Genomic DNA, 13,562 nt, shown 5'->3' with positions numbered 1-13,562 from the left:
CATCTATCCATATCTGTGATACCTACTTATTTTATTCTGTGCCTTAACCATGACTGCCATGACTAAATAAAATAATCGTAAACGGAAACAAAAAACCGGTTTTAATTCCCATAATAAACAGTTACATCACTACTATTCCACAGATAATAAGAATAAGAAATAATTGTCTATGTATGATTGAAATGTGTGATTTTTTTAGTCTGTGGCATTTGGCAGTGCAGTTGATTGACTTTTTACTCGCGAGTTTTTTCTAAGTTTTCACAATAATTCTATATAAATTGTACCAACGAAAATAATCACAAAAGCAGATCTCAATGTACAAATTACAAACGATTGAATTCTAGTTTTACATAAGTTGGTGTGTTTTTGTAAATAAGTCGGAGATTGGTGTCAGATCATTTCACAATGATCAATGTTGTGTTGTTGTATCTTCGTGGTGATAAATTTATTCTAAGGGATCCTAAATAATGTGTAGCTAGCGAAGTCTTTATACTATTCATGCTGCCTCGTCTTAAAAGTATGCAAAGCAAATAATGCCATGTACGCTCCAGATCACAGAAGGAAGGAAGCCAGAGATGTTATGTACCGTAGCAATTCTAGCCTCGACTTGATTTATAGTGATCAGCCATCGAGTAACGGCCTACGTAGAGAATATGGAAGTCACGGTTCAATCGACGTGATCGGGGGAGGCTGCGAACGGCTACCCGCGATGGTGCACAATTACAACGTAGTTTCTACGTCAGACAAGCCTCCTGGGATAGCGCGCGCGACTGACCGCCTCACCGATGTACTCAGCAGCGACCACGCAGACGGCCCACAGCCTCGTACGAGTGCAAGTCCCAAACCCCGTCTCAAACTCAACAAACTATGGGGTGGTCAAACACCTGCTATATCACGTCAAACACTTGACGAAGGAGCCATTTCGGCTCTCACAGAATGTACCAAAAGAAAGCAATTTGCTCATTATGACTGTCAGTCACTTATGGCCAACTTAAGTTATGCAGCGGAGATCAGAGGTGCATTGCTTAGTAGACGTCGCAACACTACCACCGGAGCCTCAGCTGCGTCCTTGCTGGCAACAAAAGGTTTACCACCAGGTGAAGATGCTGTACCTGATACTGGAGATGGAAGATCAAATGAACTGCTTGAAAGCTGCCCATTCTTTAGAAATGAGTTGGGAGGTAAGACATTATCAATTTTATTATTTTACACAAAAATTATCATTGTAATTATTTTGTTCAATCCATTCATTGTGGAATACTTTGGGGGAGGCCTTTATCCAGCAGTTGAAGTCATTTGGCTAAAACAAACGAACCAATGAATTATTTAGGTACTAAGACTTAACTAAAGTAAAATAACCAGGTAAATATAAGATTTTAACTAGGTGCTAAGGTATTATCGGTTCCAAAACTGTGAATGTGCAATTGTGTTTATTATAAAGAAAATTAATAAACACTTACCTATCTGCTAACTGTCCTCTCAATGACATAATAATAACGTAGATTAGAATGGGCCAATAACATTTCGAGATAGACAATTTGTTATTATTATGTATACTTGTATTTGTAACTACAGTAGAATCCCGATTATCCGGATCAATTAAAACCAGGGGTAAGGGTTTCCGGATAATCGAAAATCCGGATAATCGATTTCAAAGTAAAATCAAACAATAATTAACTTTTTACAATAGAAAGGGTTTTCAATACATCATTTTAGAGTCTAAAAATCTAAATTTTAGACCATTGGTCATCCATTTCTTTTAACAATGAACTAAGAAGACGTCCGTACCATGTTACGGTGGCGGCGCCTTCGGTTTTTATGGGTCCAGACCCGGAATCGGTAATTAGAAACTGTGAAGAATGAGTCCGGATAATCGAGATTCTACTGTAGGTACATACAGGCTACCTATTTGATGAATAACAGCAATAGCTGTGATTGTTCTATAAAGCATACATACATTTTAACATTATATTTAACAATAAAAATTAGCTTCATACAGGTATTCAATATCTCTTTAATTAAAATACATTCATCCTACACAAAAATACTGATAATTAATTCAATAAAAAAAATCATACATTTTGTGGTATATTATCTAATGCTGGTTTGTAAATAACTGGCATATAAACAATTCTATTTTCCTTTAACCATGCTAATCTTCTATAGAATTGCCATTGTGTCACCTGTGAATAAGGTGACATACAAATTCAGCTCTCACATTATTATTGTTCTTGGAGCATCCATTATTATTTATGACTAATATGCTGAATACTATTGGTATACAGTTTTCTTGTATCAAACATGAGGTTATTTACTGAGAAAGGTATTGTTCATTCTAAAGATAGGTATGAACATATGAATAACATTGATGTACTATGTGGCCATATTAGGTAGGTATCCACATTTCAACAAAAAATTATGATATCTCCTACATATAATTCATGATATTATTTGAAAAACTAAGGAAGGTCAGGGAATGTTTAAATATTTTTTTAGACTATAACTTGGAAACTATCAAAAAATTATTGATGTTCAAAACTTTACTGTGACTCCATTGTCTTATTCTTTGACTTTTGTCACATAATTGTACAGCAATGCTTCATTACACCTCAGACCATTAATATTTCCTACTTAAATTGTCTCCACAAAATTTATTTGATTGGACTATGAATGTACATATTTTAAATGAAAACAAAATGAGCAGTAGCACATAAAAACCGGAAAACATATCAATTAATTTAATTTCAATTTAAAAATCAATTGTAATAAGCATTATTATTTATTTGTCAGCAATTCTATTTTAGATTTATTAGGTTTCATTAATTAATAACTCATTAAAATTATTCTGCAATTTCAATATTTTACTATTTTCTTTAAATCTTTATAATAATAGTACCTCACTTAATCCAAACTTGTGTAATTACTATAATCGATGTCCATAGACTGTGTGAAATGTGATCAAGATTTCTTAGGAATGAAGTAATTGCACTTTCATTTCTATCATCATTGATAAATCAGCTTATGTGAGTTAATGTGGCTAACATTCCACACAGTTAAGAATGATTCACAACCAAGCACATTATGGATTTAATTAAACGTTAGGAAAACACACTGCTACTAATCTGGTATTGTAGATAATTAAACCAGCTTTTGCTCCCGGTTTCGCGCGTTGGTTTCGGTCAGAAAGACTTTTAAAAATCGGGATAAACTATCCCACATTTTTCCTAGACTCCAACCTGATTCACTGAATTAAGTGTGAAAAGGTAACAGACAGACAAGATTATTTCATTTATAATATTGAGTATGGATGGTTGAAACAGTGATTTAGTAACTTCCTACTGAAAAGTTATAATTTCTGTTTGTCTAATCTAACTATTTAGTACTTTTTCCGCACGATTCGAAAAGGAATTCATCGGCGTAATCTGATGCATAATTTTGTATTTTTCTTAGGTGAAGAAGAGCGTTGTGTGTCGCTCTGCTGGAGAACCGCTCGTGGTGCCATACCCGGCCAGACCGGAGGGTGGCACCGGCCCCGCGCCGCTTACGGGCTCTCAGTACTGGAGTTTCCGCCGGGACACACCCATTGGCGACACGGCTGCCCCTTCGCCAGAGTCCTCACGCCACTGCCTGTTGAGAGCCAAGACTTAGGCGCGTTATATTATAGGAACTATTTCTATAATCAACGTAAGTATTTTTTACAGAGTTAGGTACCTATAACAATTTTTGCATTTTGCACGCGCATATCCTACTTTCAATAACCAGGAAAAAAAACTGTCCTATGTTTTTCCCTGGAACCAAGGCTATATCCATACTAAGTCTAATTTATTTTTGTAGCTCACCAAAACTGGTTCGGCATGGACGAAAGTCTAGGACCTATAGCCATTTCCATAAAAAAGGAACGTGTGGAATTACGTAGAGGTGGTGGCGACGCGTCTGTGCCGGCTTCCCAGCTCGCCTGGCAGTACCGGCTCATAATACGAACTTCGGAGTTGCTGACTCTTCGGGGATCTGTGCTTGAAGATGCGCTGCCTACCGTAAAGCCAAGCAACAACAGCGCTACATACTGCACGAAAGAGGTTTTGGACTATGTCGCACCTGAAATGCAGTTGGGTTGTTTGAGGTAAGAAATAAAAAAATACAGTTTGATCCAACTTTTTGCGGTATTGATCAGTTTGTTAAATGACAAAATGTACCTTTTCAGGTTAGGTGTACCTAACAGTGGAGCAGAGGAACAGCTACTTCGGCTGGACGAACAATGCGTAACCCGACACTACAAAGTCGGCGTTATGTATTGCAAAAGCGGCCAAGCTACCGAAGAAGAAATGTATAACAACCAGGAAGCCGGTCCCGCTTTCGTCGAATTCCTGCAAATGTTAGGACAGACCGTTCGATTAAAAGACTTTGAGAAATATAAAGCGGGTCTCGACAATCGCACCGATTCAACAGGCCTCTATTCAGTGTATACGACATACCAGGGTTGTGAGATAATGTTTCACGTTTCGACAATGCTTCCATATACACCACATAATAGACAGCAGTTGTTGAGAAAGCGACATATAGGCAACGACATAGTAACTATTGTCTTCCAAGAACCAGGTGCTGCGCCATTTACGCCGCGGAATATTCGCTCTCAATTCCAACACGTTTTTGTTGTGATTCGAGCGATAGATCCGTGCACGGAGAACACGCATTACAGTATAGCTGTAAGTCGTGCAAAAGAAGTACCTTTATTTGGGCCTCCAATCAAAGATGGAGCAGTGTATCCAAAAGGTGAAGCTTTCACTGATTTACTTTTAAGTAAGGTAAGTCATCGTATTTACACAGTTTCAAAAATGCATGATGAACATAAAATAAATTATTATTTTGACAATAATTAATATTGTTTTAGGTAATTAATGGCGAGAATGCAGCAATTCAGTCGCCAAAATTCTGTACAATGGCCACACGTACACGACAGGAATATTTAAAAGATTTGTCGAAAAACTACGTGACGGCTACAACAGTGGAAACAGGCCAAAAATTTTGTAAGTACATAATTATTTATTATCAATCTTTATTTAAGATAAATGGCAATGCCAGATTTTGTATGGAAAGTGGCGTCTTTTTTTTTTTCGCGCGCCCATCGACCAAACTTTGTGTTCTGATTACAAAATAGCGACGTTTTACCTGAAAATAAAACGTTTATTAAACATACTTACCTTATTCGAAGCCTTTATAATGAGAGTAGTGTCTGTCTTTTCCTGTTTGAGTACTAGTTTTGACGTATAATCTGCCCACGTGACTTCCGCTCCGGTCCCCCACCGCCTAAGCACGCCTCAATTAGCGACACTAGCGCCACCAACGGTAGCTCGAAACTAGGTTTCGATATTCTCGCCATTGTGTTTTATGACACCAGGTAGATTTAAAAAGTAGGCTTCGAATAAGGTAAGTATGTTTAATAAACGTTTTATTTTCAGGTAAAACGTCGCTATTAAACAGTACTGTACCGTTATTCGAAGCCTTTATAATGAGAGACGTGTCTATTATCTCCTGGTGGCGCTGTGTAATCGCCAATGTGATCAATTGAAGAATAAGACATTGATCAGTGAGAAATGTTATGAATTAGTTAGAACTTTAGCTTATCTGTCTACTGAGTGGTAATGTACTATGTGTAGGTACATTATAATATTTTACAGAACGCAACCTGCATCTGCATCTCCGTAAATTCACGTCTAATGCATCGTTTATTAACAACTATGTAATAATGAACTATCGGTTACTTTACGTCATGTAAAAGGCGCAAAAGCTACGTCCACCCTCACTCACAGTATCAGACCGTTGGAAAAATTTAATAAGCTTCGGTAGGAGTGAATAATTATTAGGTATGGATAAGAATATTCACTGGTACAGTTAAGGTCGCTTGCCGATAGCGGGCGTTTGATGATCTCCAACATTTCCCACATTTAGGTATCAGCTCAGATTTTAATATTTATAAACCTTTACAGGACCGTAGCCTAGGTGGACGGTGTAATGAATAGGTGACAATAGCTAGCCGGCTATGTATAGGTACGATACTTTTGTATTGCCTGAGTATTCCGCGTTATCGCTGTTCGCTAGGGATAGCGAAGTTTGAGTCGGAATTGATAAAATTTATAATAATACAGACTTTCCTAGTACAAACTTAGTAAACTTTGCGGTTTACAAACGTCGGTGCTGTGGTAAGACTGTGCGACCATTATCTTTAGGGCTAACAGTGATAACTTGTCAGCTAGATCAGCTTATTGACGGTTAGTCAACCAGCTTAATTCAGAGCAATCTTAATATGTAATTATGTATTATTGTAATTACAATTATGATAATAATGTTATAGGGCTGAACAAGAGTTTGTTTGCATCAACACAAAAACTATCTTTGTGTTGGAGTCCTTTAACCACGAATTCTATGTATAAAATCATAATAACATCATTCTACCACCAATAGTAGCGGAGCATCAATAAGAATGTTGCGAAAGCGGGAAAAGTTATGCAAACGAAGTCGCAAGGACAGCTAGAATTAAATGATAGTTTCGTAGCCGATCTAAACCTTATCAGGTTTCATCAAGGCCCTTAGGGTGGGCATCGGATTTAATTTCGAATGATTTATTTTCATCACCCTGAATGCCGTTGGACGATCGCTCATTTGCACGATGTAATAATATTTATGTAAAAATATTTATGTAATGATGTTTGTGTAACACTAAGTTTTATATCATCGCCAATGTCACTCATGATTCATTGAAGTGTACATACCTAAGTTGCCAGTAGGTAAGTACTAATTTTTGTGACAATAGTCAGCAGAGACAAATTACTTTATTGACCTAGCGAGTCGGGTAGGTATTAGAATATTTCACGAGGCTGTTGTACTTAAAACAAGTTAACTCGTAAACAGTTATGTGTGCCACAACATTTTGCTTGTGACTACCTTCGTTACAGTATAATAATTGATGGATTTAAATCACATCAAATACGAATTTTGTAAATTGTACTATGTAGGTAGGCGAAGGACTTTCGGCCCCAAGCAAAGAGCTTAAGAGTGCGGCACATTATCCAAAATTAATTCCAACCATGTTTATGTACTTCTGTGTGACCCTAAGGTCACAGTGATAATTGGAAAAATCAGAGTTAAATTACTTTCTTGGACTGAAGGTTTTGATTTATTCCCTTTAACTCCTCGTAAAAGTCGTTCATATTCATACGACAATTTTTATTGAACCACAGAGGTGCACAAAAGGTCGAATTAACAATATGACATGGTGTCATATGACATTAATAATAAATTATATTTATTTACTTAAATTAAGTAGACAAGACGTAGTCATTGACACTATAATAGGGCACACGGAAAGTTCAGTTAAGAGACTGAAGACTTGTGTGACTTTTGGTATGCAATCTTTTCTCCAACGAATGTAATGGCTTGTATAAATGAGAAAATAATAAATTGTAGTATGTAAACCTACGCGGTTTAATATATATTTAGTAAGTACGGTTTACTAAAGTCACTGTTTTCGTTGTACAGTGAAATTCAATTGCGAAATGCGTTACCATGCAGCGTGCCCAATTTGTTTTAAGCTCAGATAAGCTTTATACTTTTGGTTATTGTGGATCATAAGTATTTGGTATTGGGTGCCATGAGCGCCTCAAGTTGGCGGTTAAAATGCTCTTTGCCTCACGCAAATCATGAATTGTAGTGTTATAACATGAGAAGAGCCAATGCTTTAGGATTTGTAACGTTACGTGACTTGATCTGTATGTTTTTGGTAACCGAGACTCGGTTAGGCCATTTTGTATTTATGGAGTTCACCTTTTACTGTTACTAGTTTGTAAGACTGTTATTATTTTGTTTATTTATTTTATACAGGTAAGGACCGACTTCATTGTGTTTATTATCCAGACTTGTGTGCTTTTATTACAATAGGGGCATGGGTTATATCTGACCCCGAAGCAAGGATGGGTCCTGAGTTACCCCAGAATGAAGTCGTCCAATAGGTAAGGGCGCGAATGTCGCGACTCTTTCTGTGCGAATCAATTGCCGTCAGAACATTTGCATGAGTCTGTCGGTGTACTATAGGTATGTATAGCAGACAAATACTTATTTTAGTATTCAGTACTTTGTGGTACCCGCCAAGCGTCTATGAATGTATACCTTATTTAAAAGACTATCAGGTCAATAGTTGTAACTTTACTATGCAGAGGCTGCATAAAGGCTTAAGTTTATTTAATTTCTCCAGGCGTTAACTGTTCGGTACCAAAAATTCAGGGCGCATAGCTGCGGCCCCGATTAATTAACATCCTTCAAGATTCTGAAGGTTTAGGGCGATGCCCTTGTATCATCTCGGCAGTAATGAAATAAGCCAAACTGACACGAATCGAGTAATTTTTGCGTAATCTCACTGTCTCCACCTTTTACCCATGGCAGGTCTTAAATAGCTTACTTTTGTCATGAAATAAAGCATTTTAATTAGGGTTCCATAACCCTTGAAAATTATGAGGATTTGGGGCGATGCCCTTATGTCCTCCCGGCAACATTACTTTAATTTTGCCGTGCTAAATAGAATTTCAGACCCTTTTATAGTTATGCGGATTTAGGGCGAAGCCCTCATGTCTACTCGGCAACTTTACTTATTTTCGTTTGCCGTGGAATAAGGCGTTTGGGTTTTATAACTCTTCAAAAATTATGAGGATTTAGGACGATGCCCTCATGTCTTTGAACCGCAAATACAAACGAGCGAGATTGCTTGGCTCGAAATGTAATGATTTGAGTCCGATTCTCCTTGGGTAATCTCCTATCCCAGAGGGATGAGGGATAACATGAGAGTTTAGAGCGATGCCCTAAGATCTCTCGACGTAAATAAAAATGAGCGAGGTTGCTTGGCTCGAAATGTAGTGATTTGAGTTCGGTTCTCTTTGGGTAATCTCCTATCCCAGTGGGATGAGGGATAACATGAGGGTTTAGAGCGATGCCCTAAGACCTCTCGACATAAATAAAAATGAGCGAGGTTGCTCGGCTCGAAATGTAATGATTTGAGTCCGGTTCTCTTTGGGTAATCTCCTATCCCAGTGGGATGAGGGATAACATGAGAGTTTAGAGCGATGCCCTAAAACCTCTCGACGTAAATAAAAATGAGCGAGGTTGCTCGGCTCGAAATGTAATGATTTGAGTCCGATTCTCTTTGGGTAATCTCCTATCCCAGTGGGATGAGGGATAACAAGAGGGTTTGGACCAATGCCTTACTAAGACCTCTCGACGTAAATAAAAATGAGCGGCGTTGCCTGGCTCAATATGAGACTCCTTGAGTGTTTGAGTTTTCTCCTATCCCGGTGGGATGAGGGAGAAAAGGTTCTGGCTCCTGGTTTTTCCCTGTTTGCTCCAAGAGAACTTACCCTCGCTACAGGATTATGCTGCTGCGTTTTGGTTACACTGCCATCTAGCTTGCCGAGTAGCCAGTTTGAGTTTTCCACTGTAGGTATTTAGCATAAGGCGAAATCTCAGATCGATCTGCGGAGCAGAGTTGCGATCGTACTGCTGCCGAAAAATTTTCCAGACGCCGCTAGCATCAAATAAACTGCATATCAGGCTGAATAGACGATGTACATCCTTCACCGTTTATTACACAGACTCACTGTTTATCTACACAGTAACAGCATAGCGTTTTCCTGAAATCATAGTTTAAGAAAACCACAAAGGTATTATTATACCTACGTACCGTATCCTAATAGGACAAACTGCACACTTCACTCTTGGGTTATAGCCATGCGTTAGACTTCCATAATGGCGGTAGAATAGGTACGTCGGTACGCTACCCTACCTAGTGGAAGTTTTCATACTTTCCCCGGATGCATATTGATAAAGGTAGTTTACCGTTTATTTATTTTGTTGATTTATAAATCAACACAATCCATCCGATGGAATTCGTATGTCTGAAATGGTATTGGTAATTTGGTACTTACAGCTTATTGTAGCAAGCAATCACATCTTGCGACTATCACATTACACCACACCATCCTTTGATTTGACCTCTACGCCAACTCTTGCTCCTCTTCTGCACGTGGACATAATATTTCCTCTTTCCTTTTGAAAATAAAGACATCTAACGGAAAACCCTTAGGAACAAACACAGCTAAAAAGGAGTGTTATACCGTTAGGAATGAACATTGCTAAAAAGGAATATTAGTTTTAAAACACATCTAACGAAAACCGTTAGGCACAAACATTGCTAAAAAGGAATGTTAGTTTTAAAACACATCTAACGGAACACGCCGTCAGGTACGAACATTGCTAAGAAGAAAAGTTAGCTTAAAAACATATCTAACGAAAAACCGTTAGAAACAAACATTGCTAAAAAGTAATGTTACTTTTAAAACACGTCTAACGGAATACCGTTAGGTACAAGTATTACTAGAGAAGAAAGATAATTATTTAAAATTACACTGAGTTAGATTAAATGCAATCTACCCCCGAACGGTAACACCGTTGTAAAAATAAATTACACTGCGAAATAAGTAATCACAGTAATTTTTATAAGTTTTCAGCCAGTACATAATAATTTAGAAGTACTTACATTATGATGGTAATATTTTACCTGAATCACGTCACGACTAGTACCTGTGAGATGGGTCGCGAACTAGCGGAGCTAATTCTACGACCGTCTCGAACGGGAACTAAAACACCAATGGCGAGAATATCGAAACCTAGTTTCGAGCTACCGTTGGTGGCGCTAGTGTCGCTAATTGAGGCGTGCTTAGGCGGTGGGGGACCGGAGCGGAAGTCACGTGGGCAGATTATACGTCAAAACTAGTACTCAAACAGGAAAAGACAGACACTACTCTCATTATAAAGGCTTCGAATAACGGTACAGTACTGTTTAATAGTGTAATAAACCAAACTTACTATGACATGTATACCTCTTAACTCAGTCTGAACTGAGTTACGAGCATTAGAAGTTTAATGATTTTCATACTAGATTTGCTTTTTGTGCGCAAGTTTTGTAAGAAATTGCAACATTAAGGTTAGATTACACTAAACCTACGTTACCAAAAATTATCACTCGTGAGTATGTACGATGTTACGTCATGTTAATAGGTACTACGCGCTGGGAGAAACAAAATCTAGCTACATAAGTAGGTAAATAAGTGTATTTTCATTAGTGTAATAGCGGGGGACTTTTCCAACGAACCGAGGCGAATCATCCGCGTTAAACTAGAAATTTAAAATAGGATAGAAATTGGAATTCAATATCTACGGTTTCGTAATGCCTACGCAATTTATTTAGAGACGTAATAAAAAATTGATAGGTACATACCTATTACTACTTCGCTTCGCTTCAGTGGAAATGCACCCTAATATTGAATATGAATAGGTGTTGTAAATAAAACTAATTAAGATTTGCCATCACACTTTAGATTCATTGATTTTACTTATTCACACATTTACCTATTTTGAATGTTGTTATTTAAAGTTCCTAGGTTATTATTACACTAATCACAATACATTTTGAACGTCAAGCCTTTGTTGAATGTTCACGTAAACACTGTCTTGCACTGTCTAATCTAGCCACGATCGAATTGAGGTAATGCTTTCGGGCTGCACACTTGCTTGCTGTTCACTAGACACCACGTCGGATGTTGTATTCACAATTCGCGCACTAACTTTTTTACGGAAAAAGTCCCTTTCGCGTAAACAAGCACTCATCTGTCCAAATCACACTGTAGGTATGTACCTAGGTAGACTTCCGCAATAACCATCGATAGAACTAGGTCGCGGTCGTGGCCCTCTGGCAACAACTCCTTGATTCAATAAGGCATTCCGTATTTTTACGCAAAAGCCGCCGTCTGCGGCGCTCGCATCTGGGTACCGCCAGCACTGTGCCGGTGATTGAAATTGAAATCCAGAACTTCGTCCTCGAAACCCACGGAATCTCGTCAAGTCAGGATACGGCTGCGCTCCCTGAAGCGCTGCGCGGCTCCAAACAAGCAAGGTATGAAGGTTTTCGACTCGTCAATGTTTCTCGTCGGCCAGTTAGTGTGCCCGAAACATAATTTCACCTGCGTTTTGTTATTGATCAAGCGCGGCATTGTAATAAATCACACATACACTGCAATACGTTTGGGCGCATTGGACGGACTGGGACGATTATTAATGTTGTTGCGCTCCCGCATGCCGATCGGCGGCTCGGCGCGGGCTGTGGGCGCGGAGCGACTGGCAGCGATATCAATATGGCCGACTCACGCGGCGCGGCACGTGGCAGTGGTCGTTGCCCTCGGCCGGCTACTACGATAGTGCGTACAAACGAATACTCACCGCGCTCAAAGGATGATTTATTTTTTATTTTTTTCGAAACATTCTTTGTCGTTTTACTCGAAAACTAGCCTGAATTTTTTTTTAAAAACACTTGGGTTGTATTTGTATGATTTTATTAGATGCGTTGGTAAAGTATGATCAGTACAAAAAATAACACCTTATATAATAGGTTGTAAAAATATAATAACACATTTTCATATTCCTTTGCAGCTATATTTTCATCACTGTTGATGAAAAGCGGGAACAACTCCAACAACAATACGGTTTTGCCGCGTGTTGAGAATTGCACTACCGATGTCTTAGTTGGCGGTGCACTGTGTTTTCACGTAAGTTTGCCAGACTTGTTTTGCTCTAAAACCTTATTTAATTGGATAATTCTACTTACTATTTATATTTTAGGTACAAGTACAGGACGAAGGTGCTGGCGGCACGTTGCTAGATTGCATGATGGGCGTCTCAGCCGATAGCGTTGTGTTAGTCGAAGACAGCACTCGACAGATCATCTTGGTTTTGCCGACCAATTCTTTACTGGGTAAGTTTGTTTACTTCTATTTTTAAAGTCAAAATCAAAAATGTATTTATTTGTATAGATTGTTAAAATAGTATCTAAAAATGGTCAAGTCTTAAAAATAATAAAAGACTAATAAAAAACCGTTTTGAACTTAAGCGCTCGTACACGTGTCAGTATCGAAAAATAGTATGAGTAGGGCATTATGGCGCAGACGCTGTAGGTAACCCGTAGGGTTTTCACAAACGCTGCACGGGGCAGCGAGTTCATTAAACGGCACCCGCCGCCGTACGCCCTCGTTGAACATCTGGAACGGGCGCCAGCGCTTCGAGTCGAGACCTACTTTTGGCAGATGATACTAAATATCTTTGATGACTTCAGGCTGGGTGGTGAGCGGCGGCTGGACGCGCGTGTACTACCACCGCGGCGAGAGCGTGCGCGTGCGCGGCGGCCACGACGCGCTGCTGCGGCGCCTGGCCAGCGTGGCGCCGCCGCACGCGCGCGCGCTGCACGAGCTCACGCTGGAGCGCGGCGCCGCCTCGCAGCTGGGTACGTAGTGCTAGTGTCGTCATCAGCAGTGTACTGCCGCCGCGGGCACGACGCGCTGCTGCGGCGCCTGGCCAGCGTGGCGCCGCCGCACGCGCGCGCGCTGCACGAGCTCACGCTGGAGCGCGGCGCCGCCTCGCAGCTGGGTACGTAGTGCTAGTGTCGTCATCAGCAGTGTACTGCCGCCGCGGGC

General features: G+C 39.5%; 1 protein-coding gene across 1 annotated transcript in view; it reads left to right on the top strand.

The window, feature by feature from the left end:
* The first annotated feature begins 216 nt into the window (after nucleotides 1-216).
* Nucleotides 217-13,562, top strand: part of LOC135072800 (signal-induced proliferation-associated 1-like protein 2) — a 30,655-nt gene continuing 17,309 nt past the window's right edge. Inside the window, exons 1-6 of the mRNA XM_063966837.1 lie at nucleotides 217-1,181; nucleotides 3,451-3,684; nucleotides 3,835-4,120; nucleotides 4,202-4,802; nucleotides 4,889-5,024; nucleotides 12,526-12,641. Coding sequence (XP_063822907.1) covers nucleotides 539-1,181; nucleotides 3,451-3,684; nucleotides 3,835-4,120; nucleotides 4,202-4,802; nucleotides 4,889-5,024; nucleotides 12,526-12,641 — 2,016 coding nt within the window. The 5' untranslated portion in view covers nucleotides 217-538. The remainder of the gene's footprint in view (nucleotides 1,182-3,450; nucleotides 3,685-3,834; nucleotides 4,121-4,201; nucleotides 4,803-4,888; nucleotides 5,025-12,525; nucleotides 12,642-13,562) is intronic.

The sequence above is a fragment of the Ostrinia nubilalis genome, chromosome 6 (genome assembly GCF_963855985.1).
Source record: "Ostrinia nubilalis chromosome 6, ilOstNubi1.1, whole genome shotgun sequence".
Lineage (NCBI taxonomy): Eukaryota > Metazoa > Arthropoda > Insecta > Lepidoptera > Crambidae > Ostrinia > Ostrinia nubilalis.
The sequence above is the reverse complement of the archived record's forward strand: the minus strand, read 5'-3'. Positions and strand labels throughout refer to the sequence as shown.